The 24,679-nt window shown below is 34.4% G+C and overlaps 1 protein-coding gene across 3 annotated transcripts in view; it reads right to left on the bottom strand.

Moving 5' to 3' along the window:
• Positions 1-3,388: 3,388 nt before the first annotated feature.
• Positions 3,389-24,679, bottom strand: part of LOC140446884 (alpha-tocopherol transfer protein-like) — a 65,468-nt gene continuing 44,177 nt past the window's right edge. For all 3 annotated transcript variants that reach the window (XM_072539463.1, XM_072539462.1, XM_072539464.1), the window contains exons 4-7: positions 16,543-16,795; positions 10,909-11,019; positions 10,722-10,824; positions 3,389-3,604 (exon numbers count right to left, since the gene is read on the bottom strand). In XM_072539463.1, coding sequence (XP_072395564.1) covers positions 3,456-3,604; positions 10,722-10,824; positions 10,909-11,019; positions 16,543-16,795 — 616 coding nt within the window. In that variant the 3' untranslated portion in view covers positions 3,389-3,455. The remainder of the gene's footprint in view (positions 3,605-10,721; positions 10,825-10,908; positions 11,020-16,542; positions 16,796-24,679) is intronic.

The raw sequence follows: 24,679 nt of genomic DNA, 5'->3' as shown, positions 1-24,679 counted from the left end.
TCATTTAATTACGTAAAGCTGTAACAATTTTTATTTGCGTAACACGTTGGGTGTCAGCAAAATATCTGGGCATGAATCTAGATGTCAGGCTAAAATGGAAAGAACACATCAGAAATAACAAAAGATACTGACTCTTTAAAAGTGTGGTTCAACTACCTGTAAGCATTTTTCAATACACTGTTTTGTTTTCCATTGTAGTCCCCTTGATTTTCTTCTCAAAATTTGAGGCAATACTAGTTATTCTGCTGTCATTGTAAGAAACAATCTTCGCTTTTCATTTTTGTTTTCGTTCCATTTTGGATGTAAATTGGTCCAAGTAATAAATGAGGCTACCACTGCCACGTCTAAAATATTCGTAAAAGGCCAACGGTTAGTTCGTGTTTTGCACATATAAACCATTTGGTCTAGCGTATCGACAGTAGCAAAGTAAGCATTGTAGTACATGGTAGACAGGACCACGAGTCTTCTTTGTTTTTTCGGAATATGAGAAACAGGAGATGGCTTTCGGAGTGAATCCGAAAATTGAAGATTTCTCTAAACGGTTCTTGTTTGGCAGAAATTCCCGAATAACAATTCTCTTATTTTGTTTTTCATTGTCTCCATAAGAGTTAGTGAATTTACCAGTAATTCATGTGCAAGAGCAAGATCAGTGAAATAGTTATAGCAAGTCATGTTCCTCTTGGAATTATAATAAGGCTCAACGAGTTGCTTTACAACTTGAAATGCACGACTTTGGCTACTGTATTTCCGTTTTTCCCTGTATATGGTATTCCACCTAAAGGGTAATACGTTTCCGAGTCACAGACCTACCATATTTTTATGCCATACTACTCTGGCTTTGAAGACATATACTGCTTCAAAGGACATCTACCTCGATACGAAACAAGTTGCTTATTTACCGTTATGGTTTTTCTGGTAAATAGATTTTTTCAAAAAGGTTTCCGTTGACTTGATTTCTCACATCCCGTATTACTGCTAATTTGTCGTTCCTTCTTCGTTCAGACTTGATGTCCTTATCGTCAAATCGAACAAATCTTAACATATCTTTGAATCTTTTTAACCCCATGGTAGCTTTAAATATAGTAGGTCCATAAAACTTACTCAAAAATATATCTTCATTGGGTTAGCATAGGTGCCCTGCAGTTAGCAGTAGTTCACTAAAGGCATATAGCTCTGTAGAGTCGCAATATTTTCAGTTCTCTATCCCCAGGATTTTTCAGCTTCTTTATTTGTACACTTCACTACAAATCCGTCCACAAAGAAACAAATGGAATCAACAGGATCATCTACACTTTGACGAAGGGCTAACATTACTTTGTGCACTTTGCTTTTTATTATGTCGCAGGATTGCATACGCCCTGTCGGTTGTGGTTGACTCTTTCAGTTAATTCCATACTTAGTTTCAAAATTACTCTCTGAAATCTGGGAACTTGTAGCTACACATTCTTCTTCATTATCATTCAATACTACTTGCTGATTATCCTCTTCACTTGCTTCCAAAAGATGATCTTTAATTTTAGACTCACTTGCAATGCCACCTCCTTCAGTAGATTCTGTTATCTACACTAACATCAATATCAAACGACTGATAGCAGATGCTTTATTTATTTTAAAATATGTATAGGTCCCTACCTAACAATATTATTGCATTCCAACAATGATTAGAAGTTTTAAAATACTCATTTAGAATAAATATAACATCTATTGTAACCATCTCTTTGATGTTCACATCAAAGAGAAGTTTACATTGTTTGTTGCACGTTTAGAGTTTATTATTGGATTTCCGGAATCATAATCCACAAAACATTACCTCACTGCCAGATTATGTTCTATAGCAAAGATTTAGACTTAAGGTATAAATACAAATAGGGTCCAACGTGCTCGTGTTGTCCCTTTACTTGATAAAATTTTTCGACGCAATAATTTCAAAAATAATAATGAATATTTTGAATAGCTCATGACTATGTTGAAGAAAACATACTTCTAAATAAATTCAGTGACGCATAAAATTCAATAAAAATTGTTTTATCAGTTTATGATAAAAGAAGTCTCGTCTCGGGCCCTTTGGACCTACCTTGCCCGGATAAGGGTTAATGCGTGTGTGTTGTTGCTAAATAAAGCGGCATTTTACTTATGCTCGGGCGCCAATTTGTAATGGGTAAGTCTATTAGACATCAGACTTAGTAAAACGCAAGTTTACTGTAAATAAAAATACATTCTAATAAAATACCAAACAAAATATAATTAACTGATGAATTCATAGTGTGAAGGAATGTCTTTAGTGAATACCCAAAGATCGGGTAGTGATCGATCAAAACTTGGTCAAGGTGAGGTGCGGTACAGAAGGATAATAGAAGCTTTTGATCAACGTTCAACCGATGCAACGAGATGGACAGTGAGCTCTCATCACTACTCAGAGACCGGGGTAGAAATTCTTGACAGATCAATACTCCGGATCGAACTTAGATCTCGTCGCTCTGCACAGAATTTTATACTCGGTTTTCCATTTCCAGCGCACATCGATGGTAGTGCTCATTTGTTGGCAGAAGTGCAGGCATATGGAGACCTGGTTGTTAGCAAACGATGATGCTGGTTGGCGAAGATATCGTTACAACACCGTGATATACATAAACGTCGAAGAACTTTTCTTTTAAATATTACCAGTTCGTTCGAATCGTTCAATTTTGACAGTACTTAGGTAGGAGTTATTGGTGAACAAAAATACCAAAAAGTTACAAAATTTTTTGCAGAAAAGATTCAAGGGGGAATCAACTTAAAGAAAGCCTAGCTTTGAGCTTGGCACCTTACAGCCTGGACAAACGTGCATACACAAAACACATAAGAACATACACAAATAAGGAATAATGGAAAAAAAAGCGCTACCTTAAATAGCAAGTGGCTCAACCGCAAAATAAAGCGATTTGCCTTTTAATGTTTCTTAAAACAATTCCAAACGACAAAAATGACGATAGTAACCGCGCTACAAGTCCATATAATAGCATTGGGTAAAGGTGGTAAAGTACTTGTAGCTTGAAGAGAACTCTTTCTGAAGCACAAGACCTTCAAAGGGACTCCTGGCTCTTGGTCTTTTACCTGGTGCTCCACCTCTACGAAACTGAGATTGCAAATTTTTTGCAAGTGTAATTTTCAGCACTTAGACTCTTTATTAATCTTCAATTTTCACTTTCGTAGATAAATACTGGTGTGGTTATTGATTCAAAGAACTTCATTATTATTCCACTAAGTTTTTTTACAAAAAAGATTGATGTATATAAGGAACAGAATATTTACATATTACTTATTTAAAAATATAACGCAGTTTGTATTATTATGGTTAATTAAACAATGTAATATCATTAAAATATGTTAAGGTAAATTAAGTGGTCTATTATAATCAAATTACTTTATTAAAAGTTAGATACATGCAATGTATTTTTACAAGGTGCTTCACGATCTTAGTCAACTTCGATCTTTTTAAAATTGCCGTGATATCCTAAAATTTCGCTATTTTCCAATTTTTCTGGCCGAAGGCTTTCGTTTACTTTGAGTGTGTCTAATGTATTAAATCTTTCTTTATTTTCTTCAAACTTTTGTGACCATACTCCTAAAATCAAAGTATTTGTTTTTAATAAAAAATATTCTCCAAAAAAGTTGGTTTGCCTTTTATTGGCAGTTTATTTCTTTTTATATACTTAGAATAATAAATGATATACCGTAACAAAATATAGATGTGGAAGCCAATTAATTTTTTACATTAGTCTACAATTATATTTTTGTGTTATATCTAATTTGTACGTATGTATATAGAATATATCAGGAAGCACATATCGTAAAACATTTTAAGATATGACGTCTGAGGCGGATAGGATATGTAATAAGGATGGAACCAGCTAGGAAAACTCTCCTTGATAGACCCATTGGTCAGAGAAGAAAAGGAAGACCCAAAACAAGGTTCCTTGATAACATCGATGAAAACATAAGAAACAGGGGAATACGTGCTTGACGGAGGAAGGCGATGGATAGGGACGACTGGAAAGAAATTCTTGAGGAGACTATGACCCACGCAGGGTTGTAAAGCCAAAATGATGATGATTAATCTGTATTTTTAGAACAATTTTCAAATTATAAAATGGAAACGTTGAGTTTTCAAGTTTTCCTTAAAACATAATATAAGAATTTTCTGCAAATACTAGCAGTTGTTTTCACAAATATTTCCATAAAAGTTCTCATATCGGTTTTCATAAAGGTTTTCTAGAGATTTTCATTAAGACTTCCATAAAGGTCTCTCTCTCTCTCTCTCTTGTTGTTGCCCCATTAGTAAGAATCGTGATTTCTTACAAAATTCCTAACAACTTTTCTCCATTGGTCTCTATCTTCAGCTGCTCTGAGAATTCTTAATTTGGTCAGACCATCTAGTTGGTGATCGTCCTCTTGATCTCCTCCCCGGAACGTTTCTAGAAACAATTCATTCCTCCAAACTATCGTCACCTCTGCGTACCACGTGATCTAAAAATTGCAGAATACATGGCAGACATATTGTGGACAGCCTTTTTTTAATCTTGAGTTGGTTTAGAATAGAAACTGACTGACTGTCAACTGACATATTAGTCAGTGAAATAGTGTAGAATCTGTCGACAATCATTATTTTTGTCTTAGATTTATTGATTTCCAGACCAACTTTTGTCAGTGTGTGTCACCAGGTGCATTGTTGTGTCCATTTCTATTAAAATGGACCACAGATTTATCCAGCTTACACAATCAAATGCCTTTTGATAGTCAAGGAAGCTTATAATCACAGATACTTGAAATATTTTAGATTTTTTAATGAGTTGTCTCAGGTTCAGGATTTGTTCCTGTGTACCTTTACCCTTTACAAACTCAGCTTGTTCCTGAGGTATTTGGTAATGTAGATAGATTTTTAATCTGTTTTTGATGATATGCAACAACATTTAACTAGCATGTGTTATTAGTGACAGTGTGTGGTAGTTTTCATATCTGGCAGTAGTTCCTTTTTTGTGTAGCGGAATATAAATTAAGGTACACCAATCAGATGGCCATTTTCCTGAATTCCAAACAATGACACAGATAGAATAAATGATATGTAATCCTTTGTTATCTAATAACTATAGTATTTCACCTAGTATTGAATCAATGCATGGGGATTTATTTGTCTTTAGCGATTTAATTGCATCATTGACTTCAGCGAGTAAGACAGTAGGTTCTCTAAGATAGTCAGAGGGTCATTGATTTTCTGCTGGTACCTCGTTATTTTTATATAGCTCGCCACAGCAGTTTCGCACTGTTTCCAATATTTCGTCAGTATCGGTCTTTAAATTACCTTCCTTATCTATGACAGACCACGTTTGAGATTTAAATTTTCTGGTAAGGAGTTTGATCTTCTGAAATAAATCCCTCGGTTCATTTCGACAGCCATGTTCTTCTATCTCTCTGCATATTTGAGAGATCTAATCAGCTTTGTCGATGTGGAACTGTTTTCTCATTTCTTTCGATAACTCTCTGTATTCACCGTTTGTTCCCATAAAGGTATTCATAAAGAATTTAATATATTGCGTTTGGTAGAGGTTTCTTAGAGTATTATTAAAGGATTACAACTCACTTTCGTCTCCTCCTACATTTATCATTCAGCAACACCAGATACTATCGGATCAAACGCCTGCAGTCTCTACCGTGGTATCCTCTGTCGACAAGAACACTACTGGACACAATCTAACTCCAGTTATCCAGTTATCCAGTTGAATTTAACCATGGTTTGGTGTTAAACGTTACTTATCTAATTTGGTCTCTTCATGTTCAAAGACCGACAGAGGAGATAAGCAAAAAAAAATAGAGTTTGATAGTTCTCTGATGTAATTGTTTGTTAATTTTTAACATTTAATTAAGCTTATTTATCGTCAATTTACAAACAGTTTACAAGTGACATATTATTAATATCAAAATTTAAGATGAAAATAATCAAAACAAATATTAACCCTTCAACGGCTAAGATAACCCCATGTTAGAAGTGGCAACATGGTTTTTGGTTTCATTGGAATAAGTTGGTTATTTGTGAACATTCTTTTAGCACAGTATATTGCTTGAAAAAGTAGGTAACGGGTAGGATCTCCATTGGTTAGTCCATTGGATAGTCCTATCAGGGAAAATGAATCAATCCCTGCCTTCCGCAGATTCCAGGTGTTTCCTGGCCCGAGAAACTAGTACCTGTTTAGAGTCCCTTGTCCAGGGTTACGGATGAAGTCCACAACGGCATTCGTGGCGGGGAAGAATATCTTCACTACGGCATGGAGGGCGGAAGTGGCAACCTTTGATTTTAGGGTTTGTATAGAATCAAGCTGCTACGTTGTAGTTATAGTCGTTGGATCGTCAAAGGCTAGAGGAAGAAAACCTTGATCACAAATTACCCGGTCCTAAAGGTTGGGGGTTGTGGCATTGGACTGGTTCGCCAATACTCGTCAAAATTTTAACATACCAAAAATCCTAAACAAAGCCTCGGAACTTTAGATGGGTTTTCAAGGAAACGACCAAAGCTAAGAAAACGGATTATGAATATTGGTACATGGAATATACAGGGGATAAAACAAAAGATTGATATCATTGTGCCTGATCTAGAACAAATGAAAATGGATATTATAGCACTAACTGAAACAAAAAAAGGAACTGGCACTGATATGGTAGGAAATTATATACATATATTTACTGGAGTCCCGAAAGATAAAAGAGCCGCTAGGAGAGTATCAATACTAATAAAGAAAAAACTTAAGAATAATATCACAGACTGGGAAACAATTGATGAGAATATCCTAAGAGTAAATATAGACATATATGGGCACAAGATTACCATGATAGCCACTTATGCCCCCTCTGATGATGCAACAATCAACGTGAAAGACGATTTCTTTCAAAAAATCGAGGATATACTTATAACAACATAGGAAAAAACAGAGAAATAATTATGCTTGGGGACTTCAATAGTAGAACGGGATATCAGGAAAACAGTAGAGTAGTAGGACCTTTTGGAGAAATGGCAACTAATGATAATGGCGGTAGACTTATACACTTATGGGAGAGCTATGAGTTAAAAATTAGCAATGGATTCTACAAACATAAGGACATACATTCAACAACACAAGGATTCAACAAACACGCAATCTAAAATCAGTCATCGATTACATTATTAGTAAACAAAAATCTGTATTGCAGTGGAATGATATAAGAGTTCTCCGAGCAATAACATGTGGATCCGATCACTACTTAGTAAGAGCGAAAATTTTGTTCCCACTTAAGATAATACACGGAGACCAAAACCTAGAAGACAAGCAAGACTTGCAGACAGTAGATACTCCGAAGTACAACTTCAATAGTTTTATAAATGATAGTACTAAACAGCTATACCAACGACGACTGGATGAAAAACTACGAGAAATAGAGAGACAAACATTTTCAGATATTTACGAGAATATTATTGCTAGTTTACACCAGGCCTCTAAGGAGACACTCGTGACACAGCAAAACAAAATTAGTAACAAAATATGGTGGAACGCAGAAATCGAATATATGGTAAAACAGAAAAAAGAAGCTTACAAAGAAGCCGATAGACAACTACGAAAAATGATAAAACAAGAAAAGAATAAAACATGGGATCAGAAATGTCAAGAAATCAATACATACATCGGAGGGAAGCAATGTACAGAGGTATGGATCATACATACATACACACCTTAAAACCAAGACAATGGAAAGATCATTATGAAAGCTTGCTGACAGAGACAAGACAAGAATACCTAGCGAACTCCCCAACACAGTCAGTACATATACAAGGAGAGGAAGCGAGGGTAGACATCGAAACAGTAAGGAAGGCTGTAATGACCCTAAAGAATGGTAAATCCGCTGGACCTGAGGCAATCTATGCTGAAATGCTTAAGAATGGAACTCATAAACTATTTGAAATATTAACTTATGTGATTAATCAGTGTATAAATGGACACCCAGTAGCAGAACAATGGAGAACGGCATACATGTCCTCAATACACAAAAAGGGGGACAAAAGGAATTGTAATAATTATAGCGGCATCTCAGTAACCAGCACCCTGAGCAGACTGTATGGACGAATTTTGAGAAATATGATCGAGGAAGAATATAAGCACAATGAAGAGGAAGAACAAAGCGGGTTCCATGCAGGAAGATCGTGCACCGAAAACGTATTTTGTCTTAAACAAATAATAGAAAAAAGATCGGCTAAGAATCTAGAAACTCATATTACTTTTGTAGACCTGCAAAAAGCATAATATGACAACATCCCCTTAACAAAACTGTGAACAACGTTGAAAAGATCTAACATCAACCACACATTGATAAATGCTGTACAAGAACTATATAGAAACTCAAAGGCACAGATAAAAACAGGAAAATATCTAACGGAAGAATTCCTGGTTACAAAAGGCTTGCGACAGGGATGCTGTATCTCACCAACCTTATTCAAGATATATGTTGCAGCGGCATTGGAAAGATGGAAAAGAAAGGTACATAGGATGGGTATAGAGCTTAGCAATGAATGTATATATACACTCCAGTTTGCTGATGACCAGGTAGTGCTAGCGACCGACAGGGAAGACAAGCAGTACATGCTAAGAAAACTGATAGAAGAATATAACGACCGGGGAATTAATGTCAATACAACAAAAACCAAATATCTTTGTATTGGAAACGAGTCAGATAACATAGACCTCGAAAACGGACAACATATTTCCAGCTGTCAGAGCTATGACTACTTGGGTGTTGCCTTTGACAATACAGGAACTGATACACGGGAAATAAAAAAACGAATCACTCAAGCAAAGAAAGTCTTAGGATGTCTCAATGGTATACTGTGGAGTAAAGAGATAACGAAAGGAAGGAAATTTAATATATATGAGACCATGATTAAAACTACTCTTCTTTAGGGCGCTGAAACATGGAGAATTAGTGAAAAGAACAAAAAGCGAATAGAAGCAGTAGAGATGGATGCAATGAGAAGATCTTTAGGTATTTCCAGAAGAGACCGAATCAGAAATGATGTAATAAAACAACGTATGGGAATAGAAGGAAATATAACTCAAGATATAGAGATGAAACAATTAAGGTAGTATGGGCATGTTCAACGGATGCCAGCATCAAGACTCCCCAAAAAAGTAATAGAATGGCAACCGATAGGTCGACGGAAAAGAGGAAGACCCAGATTAGAATGGCAACACGGCGTAAACAAGTCTATGAGTGAAAGAAATTTAACAACAAACGACTGCGAAGATAGGAATATGGATATATATATATATATATATATATATATATATATATATATATATATATATATATATATATATATATATATATATATATTGCTTGAAAAGAATTGAAACTCTTTTAAGCAATAAACTGTGCTTTTATTAAGTAAACGAACTCATTGTTGGTTACATCGTCGACGTAAAATCTGTTTGGCAGTTGGTTTTTAAATTATCATAAAAAATACTTACAAGAGGGTATGATTATTATTCTTTAGTTCTAGACCAAATTTTGTTATGAAAGTATTTTAAGTTTTGTAATATTTTAGCATAATTTTTTTCAAGTATCGAATATTAAATATATAAAAAAATTATTTGATACGCCCCTGGCTGATGCGTGACAACGACATGAAATTGTTTATTTAAAAATGTTTTTGCCGAATTATCTGGAAACTAATATTAACGGCGTAATTGTCGAATTTGACCTCGCCTTAATTGCGTTTTAATTTTAAATAAAATTCCACATAAATTTGAAGACCCAGCAGAATCCAAGGCATTGCAGAAGAGAGATCCGGTTGGCTGCGAGTAAAATCTGATACAAAATAGTACGAACTTGATACAAGGAGTCAAGGAGAGAATTGGCGGTGGAGGAGAATAATTCAAGGTCTGGGTGAACATAGTTTTTAGTAGAGTTTTAAAAACCAGCAAAATTTTCCCTTAGTCCATGAGTTTTGGTGAGAAGAAGGTGATTTGAACTTAATATATTGCCTATTAATATGCCAGTAAAGTGAGTTAATCACCATTCTGTTGTAAGCAGTATCCTGTGACAAGAGATTTGATAACAGCATCCTGAGAGCTAAGAAAGCTGATATGGTTTTAAGTGGAAAATAGGCAGCTGAGTTTGAAAAATCACATATTGTTATCATCCAGGCTAACCTAAAGTACAGTTTTGGTATTTAATTTTATTTCTCCCAAGATTTGTCCAGCCTCGATTTATTTAGTGTCTTCCAAAGGCCAGGTTTTGATTGTTTGAAGTTTGTGTGACAATGTTTTTTATTCAAATGTTAGGAAAGAAAAGATAGCTTTCATTCTAAGGAGCAGAAGAATTTTTTAAAACGGCGTCCTAATTTTAAATAGTTTAGAAATCTTCGTGTTTAGTATTTTCCCAGGACATATATGTAAGTATTTTTTGATTTCTTGTTCGTAGTTCGTTCTTTCAGTTATCTCCAAAAAAGAAATTCTTGTCCTTGCTCACCAACCAAAACACGAGTAGCCATTCGCAAACGTTTTAATTTATTTGCTTACTCTATCTCCAAGCCCAATAATTGTTCAGTCACCCTTTTAGCACCTAATAAGGAAATAAAATTGTTACAATAAAACCTCAAAATATTGATATTAGCGTATGGTAACTTTGGAATTCATCTAAACAAGGTTTCTTCTTTCACTTACTTTGAAATTCATCTAAAGAAGGTTCCTGTCCGCCATAATCAGATGGCAGCAGTTCCCTTGGGACCATTTTAAATAGTTCCTCCATATCTGAATGTATGTACACCTAAAATTAATTAGACTTATTAGTAACTAATTAATAACTAATACTTAATTAAAGTATAAGAAAAATATAATTTGAATTGCTTACCCTTTCTTGTAGTTTTTTACTGAAGAACGCTTTAACTAGAGCCATGATCCTATCTATGTATACGGGAGCATTGATAAAATGCAATTCTCTTAATCTATTAGACCAAACTTTCTGTAATAAAAAAAAATATTTATTATATGTATTATATTAGAAAGGTTCTCAAATTATTTTTTTGTGGCATATTTAGGTTAAATATTATAATTACAGATGTGCAAACATGGGATAATACAATGAAAAGATGCATTGATATTCATCGATGCATTAACAAACAGACATGAAAAAGAGAAAATTAAAAGAAGTAGCTCTCATTCTACTTAATGAAGAAAAATGTATAACAAACACATTAGCAGATGTATACCGGGATACTTCACCGGGATATCCACATGGATATTCTACCCATTTTTTTGACAGTAACACATTAAGAAATGACAGTCCGATATCATATTTATGATTATTGAGATGCAGACGCCGTATATTGAATGTGTGGGATGGTACATATTTCGAAATCCATGATTTTGAAAAATGGACACTTCAAAGCTCTAGTAGTAAATAAGAAATACGCCAAGAATATTTCCACGAATACGACAACCAATGAGGCTAAGAGTTGAATATTGTGTCATGTTTTAGGGAGGTCATTTTGAACATTTTGTGAAGCTTTACGCCTATTTAAAATTTTATTATTGTATTAGATAGTTCTTGAGATTCTTCTTCTTCCTTCTTATATGTAAGCTTTAAAGCCTGTTTCTTTTTCAACATTAGCCCCCTAAATTGTTTAAATTATCGCCAACTTTTTCTTGGTCTGCCAATACTTCTTCGTCCATTTGGTGATTTATCTCGTGCTATTGGTACTATCATATCCTTTGCCATTCGACTAATATGTTCATTCCACTCCTGTTTACGTTTTCTCACCCATCCATTTCTGTCTTCTATATTGCATGCTCTTCTTATGTTTTCGCTTCTATTCCTATCAAACAAATTTTTCCCTAATATTCGTCGAAGTATTTTCATCTCTGACGTTTCTAGTGGTCGTTTCGTTTCAGATGTGTTAGGTCTTGTCTCCGTCGTGTATGTTAATATAGGTCTAATTGCTGCTTTATAGATTCTTGTTTTTGTGTCTTGTGTTAGGTGTTTGTTCTTCCATATTTTGTGATTAAGAGATTCCACCACTTAACTTGCTTTTAAGCGTTGTTGTCGTACTTCTTCTTCAACATCTTCGTAACTAGTTATATCTATTTCCAGATATCTAAACCTTGCTTCCTGTTTTATTATTTTCCCATCAATTTCGATTTTACATCGTAGTATTTATGGTAACACCAACTCCAACAAAACCATTAGAAATCATTCATATGGACACATTCCAAGCTAAGGGACAAAAATTTCTTATAATAATTGATGCATTCTCAAAATATGGCCAAGCATATCCCATAAAAGAATCCATCGCAATAAATGTGCTTAATTCCTTTATCCTCTTTATAACCCACCATGGACTGCCACACATGATAATCGCAGATAGTGGAACCGAATTCAAAAACGGCTTTGTTTAGGAATTCGTCGATACACACAAAAATTCGATTCAGTACACAACACCAGATAATTCACAATCGAACGGAATGCTAAAACATTTTTACTCTACAATTTTGGAACACCTACGAATAATTAGAGAAAAAGGAAGACTCTGAGTATTAAAGAACATATGTTATATGATATTTTAGGAAATAACAACTCCATTCATTCATCAACTAAAGCCAATCGAAATTCCCAATGGCAATATCGATACTCAAGATCCATTTGACGTCAATATTAATAGAACCCTAATAAATACCTATACACAGAGCCACAGATTAAAGACAAAAGAAATCTACAGTGAAATAAACAAAAAGCTACAAGAAACCAAATAGAAAAATTTTGAGAAAATAAATGAAAAAAGGCAAACACCAATAACCCATCACAAAAGTTTACACTAGAAAAACAGTAAAAAGAAACAAACTTCTTCCAAGATTTCCTTCCCGCATTGTGAAAAATATCAATCCTGTAACAATAGATACACAAGATACGTCGATATATAAAAAGAAAAACATGAGCCAAAGATTAACGCTAAAACAGCTTTACAGATGTAACTTAGTAGCAGCCCAACAAGTTCAAATTCAAAACCTGAAGGACAATCCGTAAATCCTCCCAGTTAAACTTGGACAAGCGAGGATAGAGACCAGCACTCATGATTTTATCCACTATTTTCGTCTAGAACCCATCGCTGAAGAGATTGAATCCATAGAATATTATCCTCAGTATATTACTAACAACAGAGCAATAGAAAATAAACTTAGTCAACCATATTTTGACAGCCTACAAAATATTAATAAAACTGTACAGTACCTTCTCCAAACAGCAAAAGAGAAACTAGACACAATATATCCAATATCCAGAAGCAAAAGAGGACTTATAAATGGATTTAGAGGTGTAATAAATTCTATTTCTGGTAATCTAGATTAAAAATATGCTGAAAGATACAACGCTTCCATTAAATCACTTGAAAATAACCAACAGAATATTATTACCGACATCAATATCCCACTCAGTCTCAATAAGAGAATATTGACAAATTTGAACCAAACAGTTTCATTACTTACACACACATTCAAGAAATCATAGCTGAAGAGGCCAACAAAATTAACTTAGAGATGAACCAATTGGTTTTCGATTTTAATGATTATATGCAAGTTCGAAATATTCTTGGCCAGATAAATCTAAATTTACAAACAATTATACAAATACTGGATGATCTACAAACAACAATTACATTTGCAAGAATCAAAACTTCACACAACGGTATCATCAAACCTGAAGAAATAAAATGGACTTTACAAAAGATGCTTGATGCCTTATATTCCAGAAGAAGATTTAACCAAATACTATGAAATCATAGACATTGGTGGTTATTACACGAATCACACCCTTGTTTTTATTTTACATTTTCCTATCTTTCATTCCAAGTCGTTCACATACTTATATTTATAGTCACTTCCAACTAATAATCACCCAATAATGATTCCACCTGGTCCATACTTAGTTCACAACTCGGACCTTTTTTAATATATGGATCTACTATGCAAAAGAGTCCGATCCAAATCATTCATCTGTCCTGAGAAATTTCCACAAGAGAATGACCAGACTAATGACTGCATCATCCAAATTCTCTAGTTAATCAATAATGCTGCCTAATGCCAAAGTATTCCTGTCACTGTCACTACAACGATCATCCAAACAGTATCGGATGCACAATACATTGCTATTTTTCCAAAGGCTACGAAAGTATCTAACTATTGCACCACCACTGAAATAGAAGTACTCGAAGGGAGCTATCTAATTGAGTTACCGCCAGGATGTGAACTCATCATCATCATCACTTAACCCGGATCTATCCACTGCTGGATATAGGTCTCCCTCAGTCTTTTCCATGTATTTCTGTTTTGTGCTGTTTGCATCCAATTTTTGTCGATCCGTTTTATGTCATCAGACCATCTTGTTGGTGGACGACCTCTACTTCGATGTGCTTCTTGTCTCGGTCTCCACTGTATTATTCGCTGTGTCCATCTGTTATCCGACATTCTAGCTATGTGCCCCACCCAGTTCCACTTAAGGGTCATAATTCTTTCTATGGCATCTGTCACTCCTGTTCTCCGTCTTATTTCCTTGTTCGTGATCCGATCCCTACGAGAAATGCCTAACATCGATCGTTCCATGGCTCTTTGGGTAACATAAATTTTATTTCTTACTTTCTTGGTTAGTGTTAATGTCTCTGCACCATATGTAAGTACTGGCAACACGCACTGATTAAAGACTTTTCTTTTAAGACACATAGGCAGTTCTGATTTAAAAACACAGCTTAGCTTGCCGAATGCCACCCAAGTGAGTCCTATGCGGCGACTTAGTTCGCACGTTTGATTATCTCTTCCTATGCTTATCTCATGTCCTAAGTACTTATATGAGGTGGTTTCTTCAATATGCATGGCATTTACTAAAATCTTTTCGCTTAACATAAGATTTGTCATGATTTGTGTTTTTGTGTGGTTGATTTTTAATCCTACTTGTAGAAAGGCTAGGTATAGTTTCTCCAGTTGCGATACTGCATCATCGATTCTGTCAGCAAAAAGGACAATATCGTCAGCAAACCTCAAATGACTAAGCATTTCTCCATTGACATTAATTTCTTTTTCACTCAGATTTGCGTTCTGAAACATATGCTCTAATAATGTTGTAAACAATTTTGGCGAAATTGTGTCTCCCTGTCGCACTCCCCGTTTTATTTTAAATACGTTGGTATTTCTATCTGCCAGTTTCACACTTGCTGTCCCATTTTGATAGATGTATTTTATCATGTTTATATAGCGATGATCTATACGGCTCTCTGTTAAGGCTTTTAACATCTTTTGATGACTTATTGTGTCGAAAGCTTTTTCGTAGTCAACAAATATCATGACTAATGGCTTGTTATATTCAACACTCTTTTCTATTAAGTTCTTAATTACTTGTAAATGATCATTCGTGCCATATCCTGCTCTAAAACCTGCTTGATTTTAACTATGTGAACTACGAATGTAACGTAGGATGTGAACTACGAACCAATAATGAAGTTTACACTAATTCCAAAACAACAATTAAAGAAGAACCACTAAAATTTCCAAAAGTCAAGACTACCACTATTTCAAAGAAACACCTAATAGTCAAACCTCCAAAATTGGACAGAATTCTTTTAAACGAACTACACAAGAAACAGAAAGAACAAAGGTTCCAGTACATCCTCCCAACACAAATGGACTACAGCTTCATGTAGACACCACCAATATATATTTTAGTAGCAATCCTTTTAATTTTTGGTTTTCTCAAGCTATACAAACTGAAAAAAAAAAGATGAGAAGGATCCAATCACTGCAGAAGATATCCCTGACCAAAGCCAAGAGTCCTCAGAAACAGTACACAGAGTTTTGTTCATCCCTCACAGAACTTCCTCAGGGGATGGAGAAATTACGATACATTAACCCCGATTGTCAGCCGTATTGCAATTCAATAGTCTAGCCGATCAGCAGTTTCGACATATATTGCAGACAGGTCGTTATCAGATCGTATATAATTTCCTGTAAATACTGTAAATTTTTATTTTAAAGTCAGTTGTAATTTAATTAAATAAAGTGCTGTTACTCTGTTAGTTGTACCTTTAAAAGGGTCTTTTAAAAAGTACTTTTGGGAATGAGTACATTAGTTGTACTTTTAAAAGGGTCTTTTTAAAAGTACTTTTGGGAATGACAACCCTTAAGTCGCTTCACGCGTTGTTTCTAAGAGAACGGTTCATACTACACGAAAAGTGCTAATTAATGTTTTTGTTCAAAATTATCTTAGCTACATTTCTTGTTTAAAACATTTTTTAACAGCCTATAGGTTTTTGCGTAATCGATTGTTTTCCGTATGCCCCTCTAAAAAATTTAGCTTGTTTGTCTCGTTTTTAGAGATCAAATCTCTGACGACTGGACTACTAGTAGCTATTTTTTTACATCTTGCTTTATATAATTTAAGGAGTAGATTATAAATTTACCTTCAATAAATAAAAAGAAACTTAATATAGATAATAAAATAACTTACTTCTAAAATAAATGCACAGTTTTTTGCAAACAACGGTGATATTTTAATAACGTGACCAAACTTAAAATATTTAAAATCAATTACGAATATTTCACCCAATGTCAGATCTTCTCGATTTTTAATTTCAAATATATTCCTAAAGAGAAACGAGGAATAGTTTACAGGAACGAATAAATCAGGATCACTATCCTTAAATTTTACCACTGTTATTCTGTGTAAATCTTCGGTTAAACGTGGCAAAGGTATCATATATCTGCAAAATAAAAATATAATTAAGTTAGTTTCTATTAAAGAAACTTAAGATTGTTTTGGTACAATAAAATAACAAACTTATAAAGCTGCAAGGGCAAGTGGGGGAATGCTGTGCACTTTCTTGCAACAGAAAACGCTTCTGTTGTAAATTCTTTAAATATATCGTAACTACCAGTACATTACAGTAAGCTCTAATTATTCTACTTTGTATATTTAAAAGATTTAAAAAAATACAAAGTGCAAAAGCGTAATAATTAAAAAAATAAAGAAATACCTTTATGCATGATTCCCATAAGGGTAATCATGCCCACGGATTAGGAAATGGTGCGCACCAAATTAATAGTAAAAAAAACAGATATTTATATGAACTTTGATCAGATAAAAGGCATATATCGAGCACAGTTTAATTAAATCTTGCCCAAGTACTTTCGATCCCTAGATCATCTTCAGGGGCATTTCGTCAATTGTGGCCTATCCGGCAAGAACAAGATGTCATAAACATATAAATGTACATTACACTACAATACAAATGGACAAACACTTTAAAATAATTTAAGGAAGGCTACATTACTTGAAGAAGCCGGAGACAGAATGGCTCCTGAGGAGCCCTCCTCAGGAGCCTCCTGAGGACTCCTGAGACTCCTGAGCCTCCTGAGGACAGAATGGCTCCTCAGGAGCCATTCTGTCTCCGGCTTCTTCAAGTAATGTAGCCTTCCTTAAATTATTTTAAAGTGTTTGTTTGTCCATTTGTATTGTAGTGTAATGTACATTTATATGTTTATGACATCTTGTTCTTGCCGGATAGGCCACAATTGACGAAATGCCCCTGAAGATGATCTAGGGATCGAAAGTACTTGGGCAAGATTTAATTAAACTGTGCTCGATATATGCCTTTTATCTGATCAAAGTTCATTTATTCGAGCATTCAACCTTATATTTAGATATTTATATAAAATCAATGGAATAAAAATATTAACAAAATTGTCAAAAGTATAATAATGTTAAGAAAATATATTAATTGTATGGTATACGTAAATGACAGTTAAAGAGCAGCTTATCTCATGCTGCTTTATGGAAAATTTTAGAGCTAAGAAACATCCCGCATAAAATAATTTCCATTATAAAGTCACTGTACACTGTGGCGAAATGCAGCGTGAGACACAATGGAATCAACAGCGACGAATTTGACATACTTACTCGAGTCAGACAAGGATGCGTGCTTTCTCCGTTTCTTTTTAACATAGCAGTAGACTATGTTCTCTCCAAACTAGACTCCGACACAAGAGGAATACAATGGACGTTAACTACACGCCTAAGCGATCTGGAATACGCCGACGATATCTGCCTGTTAGGACAAAGTTTCCAAGATGTGGCTGATCAATTGGAAACACTTTCCACTGAAGCCAATATCCATGAGGGTAAATGCAAGAAACAACACGCTATATACTATCAACAACATGCAGATTGAAAATGTGGAAAACTTTACGTATCTTGAAAGTGTCATAACGGAAATCGGAGTACAGAGGACGATCTTCGTATGAGCTTAACAAGCATTCAACATGCTCAACCCTGTTTGGAGATCTGGCGAGTATACTACAAGGACAAAGATCCGCATATTCTAGTCAAATGTCATATCTGTTCTTATTTTATGGCCTAACATCATCATAAACTAAGATCTACTATATCTGACCGAACAAAAAAGGGTAGAACATCAAATAAAGTCCAGAAAATGGGGTTGGATTGGTCACACACTCAGAAAAAATAATTCCAGTATTGCAAATATTGCCTTATTGGAATCCCACAGGGATTCCACTCTAAGACACAAACTTGGAGAAGATCCATTATGGATGAGATAAGAGGTCAAGGAAAGTCTTGGAATGAGGTGAAGGCCTTAGAGCAAAATAGAAACCGATGGCGCGTTTTCACTGAAGCTCTATGCTCCACTTAAGAGTTTAAGAAGCGTATGGAATATTTTTTACAACAAAAAGTCGCATTTAATTTTCTGGTATATTTACATCTGTAAATTCTGTGCGATTCCACGACCTACAGAACACACATCTATACCATATGTCTTTCTTTTTTCTCTTTCTCCACAAAGACATGTTTCTTTAGCTACAGTTGATTTTTCTAATGGTGATAGAATTAAGCTTAATTTAACATTATCTAATTCGTCTTAATCGATAATATCTGACAAATTACTGTCTGTTACATCAGACGACTCAGGTGTTAGCTCTATCTGTACTCTCTTTTTGTTTGTTTGCCTTTAAGTTGTTTTCTGTCTGGCGAGTCTTTATCAAAATTTCTTCAAACAGTTGCCTTTCTTGCTGCTTTCTCCTTTCTCTTGAGATTCTCGTCCCTAAATCGCGGTTTTTCTCCAATTTTGTCTTCATTGGTGTGTTTGTAAGAATTTCCGATTGTTGTTTATTACGAGATTATCTTTTAATTTCTGGTGTAACAGTTTTCGCTGTTAGCAAAAACAAAAAAAAAAAAAGAATTAACCTTAGATTTAGAATTCTGAACATTTGTAATACACTCTGGGCCAAAATTAACCGGCCACCTTAAAAATGGGTAATTTTTGATTTCTTATATCTCCTAAACGTGTTGTCCGATTTAAGTGATTTTTTTAATATGTTATAGCCTTATTCCTTGACAATATCTTTATAATAATACTGTTGCTAAACAGGTAAATTTTCATTGTATACCGGGTGTACAAATTAAACTGTGTTGTTTTCTTAAAGTTTGCATCACCCTGTGGAATATTCTAGCATTTGTAGAATACTGAAATTAAATTGTAACTATAGCCTCATACTTTCTCAACATTTTGTTTTTTGGTTGATTTGCTTATGTTGGACAATACAAAAGTTAAGAGCTTTAACAACTAGACATGTTTTTTATCAATTTTTATCTCCGCGGAAGAGAAAAAATATTTTTTTTGAAAAAAGTCATTTGTTAAAGTAAAAAATCTTCGAAGAAAATTCAAATTAACAATATTTTGGAAATCAAAGTCTAATTGGAAAAAAAAATAGTTATCAATAATGGGTGTTGCCGCCTCTAACCCTTAGAACTTCTTGGAGCTAGTTTGGCAATCCATTTATAATATCCTGGATATCAGATTGGGGGATATTGTGCCACTCCTCTACCGCAGCTGTCTTCAGCTTTTCAAATGATGCAGGAGCTAGTACTCTTGCTCTTACCTGTTTTTTGAGGTTGTCCCAGATATGCTCAATTGGGTTAATATCAGGACTGTGTGCTGGCCATGGTAGAACTTGAATCCCGATCTCATTAATGTACTCATATGTATATTTTGCTGTATGGCAACGTGTATTGTCTTGCATTAGTCTGAAGTTATCACCATGACATGGTCTTGGAGAACTTCTTGCATTCACACTATCTCTACCGAACACAACAAGATCAGTACTCGCTTCGTAAGAAATACCTCCCCAAACGATTTTTACCCTCCTCGGTAAGCCACTGTTTAGGTTATAGCGCATGCAGCAAACCTTTCATTTTGACGCCTATAGACACGTTGGCGTCCATCTGGACTTTTTAGGGCTATTCTGCTCTCATCTGAAAACAGTATATTCTTTCATTACGCCATAGTCCAGTTAGCATATTCTCGCATAAAATGAAGTCTAGCTCTACGGTGTTATGGGAGCAGTTGTAGTGCGCGAGCTGGACGAAAAGCCCTCAAGTTTATTTTTGACAGTCTTCTTCTAATTGTTTGTCTACTCACACTAACATTTCTTACCTCAAGAAGAGACCTACGATCTTCAGAAGCGGTGCAAAAGCGATTTCTCAATACTTTAGTGACAATGAAGCGGTCATCCCGAACTGAAATACATCATTTTCGGCCTTGACCTGGCCTGCGCTTGTACGATCCTTTCTCTCGAAATCGTCTGATGGCATCTTTTACCGTAGTTCTCAGTACATCGAGTATACCAACGATATGAGGTTGACTGTAACCAGCATCAACTAAAGCCACTGCCCTAGCATCATCAGTTGGAACCAGTGGCATTTTTAAAATCACAAACAATAAATAAGCACTAAAATTTCAACTTAAACAATATTCGCTCACAATGATATAAAATTACAATTTTAATTACAAATTTAATTTTAATTACAAATTGTTCAAGAATTGTTATTAGCACGGAAACAGATTTGCAACAATATCGTACAACGACTATATGTCAAAAATCCTTCGATAACACAAATTTAGGAAACAAACTGTCACAGGTAATGTAAACAAAACAATAATAAAGGTGGTGGGGTTAATTTTGCTGGTGAGTTAAATCGTCTGTATTGATGAAAAACATGGCTAGTTGTTAAACTACCTAACTTTTGTATTATACAACATAAGCGAATAAATCAAAAAACAGAATGTTGAGAAAATATGAGGCTATAGTTAGATTTTAATTTTAATATTTTATAAATGCTAGAATATTCCACAGGGTGATGCAAACTTTAAGAAATAAACACAGTTTAATTCAACATTTGTATCAAGCACCAAAAGGTCTATTCTTTTAAGTGTAAGAGACATTTTTTTTTCTCGAGGATAGATCATCACGGGAGAAATATAATTTCCTGTAGTACTCACGCAGAAAACGATTGTGATAGTTTTTCTACGTTCGGCAGATACAGCAGATCCTACGTTTTTGGCTCCTTTAGGTCCATAAACCTTTAGACATTTTTTTGGACTGTTGTAATGCCAGTTTCATCTATGTTAAAAATTCTATTTCGCTCAAACTTAAAATTGTCCTTAAGTAATTTGATATTAGAACAAAATATCGTTGTTGACTTTCTGATTAAGCACCAATACTCTTTAAACTTGTTCCTTCTGGTTGTCTTAATGCTACATCAGGATTCCTTTTTATTAACCCATAAAGCCAATCTTTGCCGGCTAACCTCTTTATTAGAATTATTGAAGATATTATTTTCTTTAGCATACCTGAATACCAATCGTCAAAGTTCTTTAGATGTTTAAGTCAAGTCAAGTCAAGTCAAATTTATTGATCACATGCGACATTGCACAAAGTACATGTATGAGACAAGTCAAAGTTACAAACATACATCTTAAAAGTATATAAATTAATAAACACGATAAAACAGACTTAAAATTTATCTTTAGAATATGGCTCTAGCTCACAAATGTATTGATGTACACACCTCCGAAAGTTTGGCTGATGTAAATTCATTCGTATATCTATTGGTAATTTGTTAAAGAAACTTATGGCTGCATAATGTGTGCTACCTTCCAACAAAACAGAACGATGTTGTGGAAGCATAAAGTGATTGTCTCTGAATTGAAATTTATTAAATTCATAAATTTTGCTATGTAAATACATTATACACGAAAATATATACAGACCAGGAATTGAAAGAATATTGTTTTGTCTAAAGATGCCTCTACAAGAATCTCTAAATTTCATTTTATACATTATCCTAATAGCTCTTTTCTGAAGTACGAATATCTGCTCTAATTCAGAGGTACAGCCCCAGACTTCAATGCCATATTTGGCTATTGAGTAAAAATGGGCAAAGTATACTGTTTTTAATATTGATGTATGAAAGAGACGTGAAAGAATTCTCAATGCATAACATGCGCTACTTAATCTGCATTTCAAATTAGAAATGTAGTTTGACCATTTAAAATTACTGTCTAGAAGTACCCCCAGCAACTTCGTGCAGTCTGTTTTATCTATTGCTGCTTCTATAGTGGCTTGATGGTTTAATAAATTATTTGACGTGAAAATCATATACTTTGATTTCTCTTAATTCAAAACTAATTTGTTGGGTAAGAAATAACTGTTGATGGTGGATAGTATCTGTGTAGTTTTATTTTGCTAATTTTGATCAGACGTTCCTGTGACTAGAATGTTAGTATCATCCTAGAATGTTAACCCCAGTCAGTGAATTAGTTACCAAAGCTATATCAATAATAAATACTATAAAAAGTAGAGGACCGAATACACTACCCTAAGGATTACCATAATGGATATCCAATGTGTTTGATTCGTTTACAAGTTCATTAGATGTTATCTTTACTTTTTGTCTTCTATTCGATTTATCCTCAGCAGGAATTGTATTAAATACTTCTGACCAATTTGTTGACTCAAGGGTTTGAACAAAACGATTTATTTTCCTTTCACTATAGGCATCATTGTCTGTGTTAATGCTACATTGGAACAATGGCGCACGATGATCAGAGATAAAACCTTCCACAACCATTGTTTTTTGTGGGTGATTTATATTTGTAGCAATATAATCAATTTGAGTTTTACTAGTTGCAGTTACTCTTGTATAATCATTCACAGTTACGATTAAGCCATAAGAATCTAAAACATTCACCAAGTTCTGCTTACTACTTAGTGCATTTAATTTGAAATCTATAATAAAATCAACTCTTATAGCCTTACCTTCGGAGACTAGTACATCAAGTATTAGATCCAGTTTTGACATAAAAACATCAATAGAGCCACGTCCAGGCAGATAAATACACAACACAACACAATTAAAAAGGCAATAGTCTATTTCAACAGCACTAACTTCAAAATAATATTTCTCAGATTGAGAACATATATTAGAACGTTCCTTCCAAACCACACCCTCTTTCACATGAATTGAAGACCCTCCATGTTCCCCTTGGTCACGGCAGAAAGATGAAGCCAGAGAAAATTTATTTATATGGTGTCGTTCTAGTTGTTCTTTAGATTTCCAGTGCTCAGTTAAACAGATACATATATTATGTAGACCTTCGCACTGCAGGAAGAACTCTAGTTTTTCAATGCTTGTTGATATACATTGTATATTTTGATGAAGTAAGCCAAAACTTTTTGATTGAAAGTTGAAGCATTTTTACCAACTGTGTCAAAATTAGGAGAATTGAATACTTCTAACTTATCCAATTTAAAACCAGTTTTCTGACTAACGCTTGGGATATTTAATAATGTAATATCTGGATCAAAAACTAAGCTTCCTCTGTCTGTTTTTTCTTGCGGTAAAAAAACGACTTACAACAGCTCCGTGCGGCCAAACTTTGGCCTCATGGCTTCATGGCTTCATGGCCTGGTTTGAAGTTCCCTGAACATATATTTACTTTGAACGATGAGTAAATTGTTGTATGTTTTGATTGAATCATTTCACATGTTGCTTCAGGAAAATTAACTTTAATTAACTCGGTTAGAGGGTCAGTTGTAGTTTCTTTATTAATTCTTGTAACATGTAGAGTTGAAATGTTTGGAACACCCTTAACCTCATCGCTATCTCTATTGCTACCTACTATAATTTTTCTTCGTCCGTTAAACTAATGTCGCCTAGGCCTAATTGTTTTCCATTCTTGATCATTTTTCGCCTCATTTATATGTATTTCATCGTTAGTCGGTTTTTCGTCCTGTACTAAATTAATAAACTGATCCATTTTTAATCTGTTTTGTTCAAAAAGCAGTCCTTTCGAAACATCTGTTTTTGTTATTGTTTGGGAATTCCCTTGTTTATTTACGTCAGGCTTTTTCTGAGTAATTACCAGTTCACTTTTTGCTGCTCTGCCCATAAAGTTTTGTTTGTGTACTTCTTTCTTTTTTTCGGCAATATTTAAATTGGTCTTATAATGTGTTTTGAAGTTCGTAATAGTACTAGTAGATGGCGTTATATGTATCTTTGGCAAATCTGAATTCTCTTTTAATTGTTTTACGAGAAAAATTAGATCTTCTTATTCTTGGCACCTTTTTTCTAGATGTAAGTTTACTTACAGCGCCAAATTCCTTTTTAATGGTAATGGTCCTGTCTGATAATTTGTCACAGTGAGAACAGGTTATGTTACCTATCTACCAAATCATAAAATTTATTGTCGCTCTTGCTGTTTATAAATTCACCAATTTTATTTATGTAG

Source organism: Diabrotica undecimpunctata, chromosome 7 (assembly GCF_040954645.1).
Source record: "Diabrotica undecimpunctata isolate CICGRU chromosome 7, icDiaUnde3, whole genome shotgun sequence".
NCBI classification, from domain to species: Eukaryota; Metazoa; Arthropoda; class Insecta; order Coleoptera; family Chrysomelidae; genus Diabrotica; species Diabrotica undecimpunctata.
The sequence above is the reverse complement of the archived record's forward strand: the minus strand, read 5'-3'. Positions and strand labels throughout refer to the sequence as shown.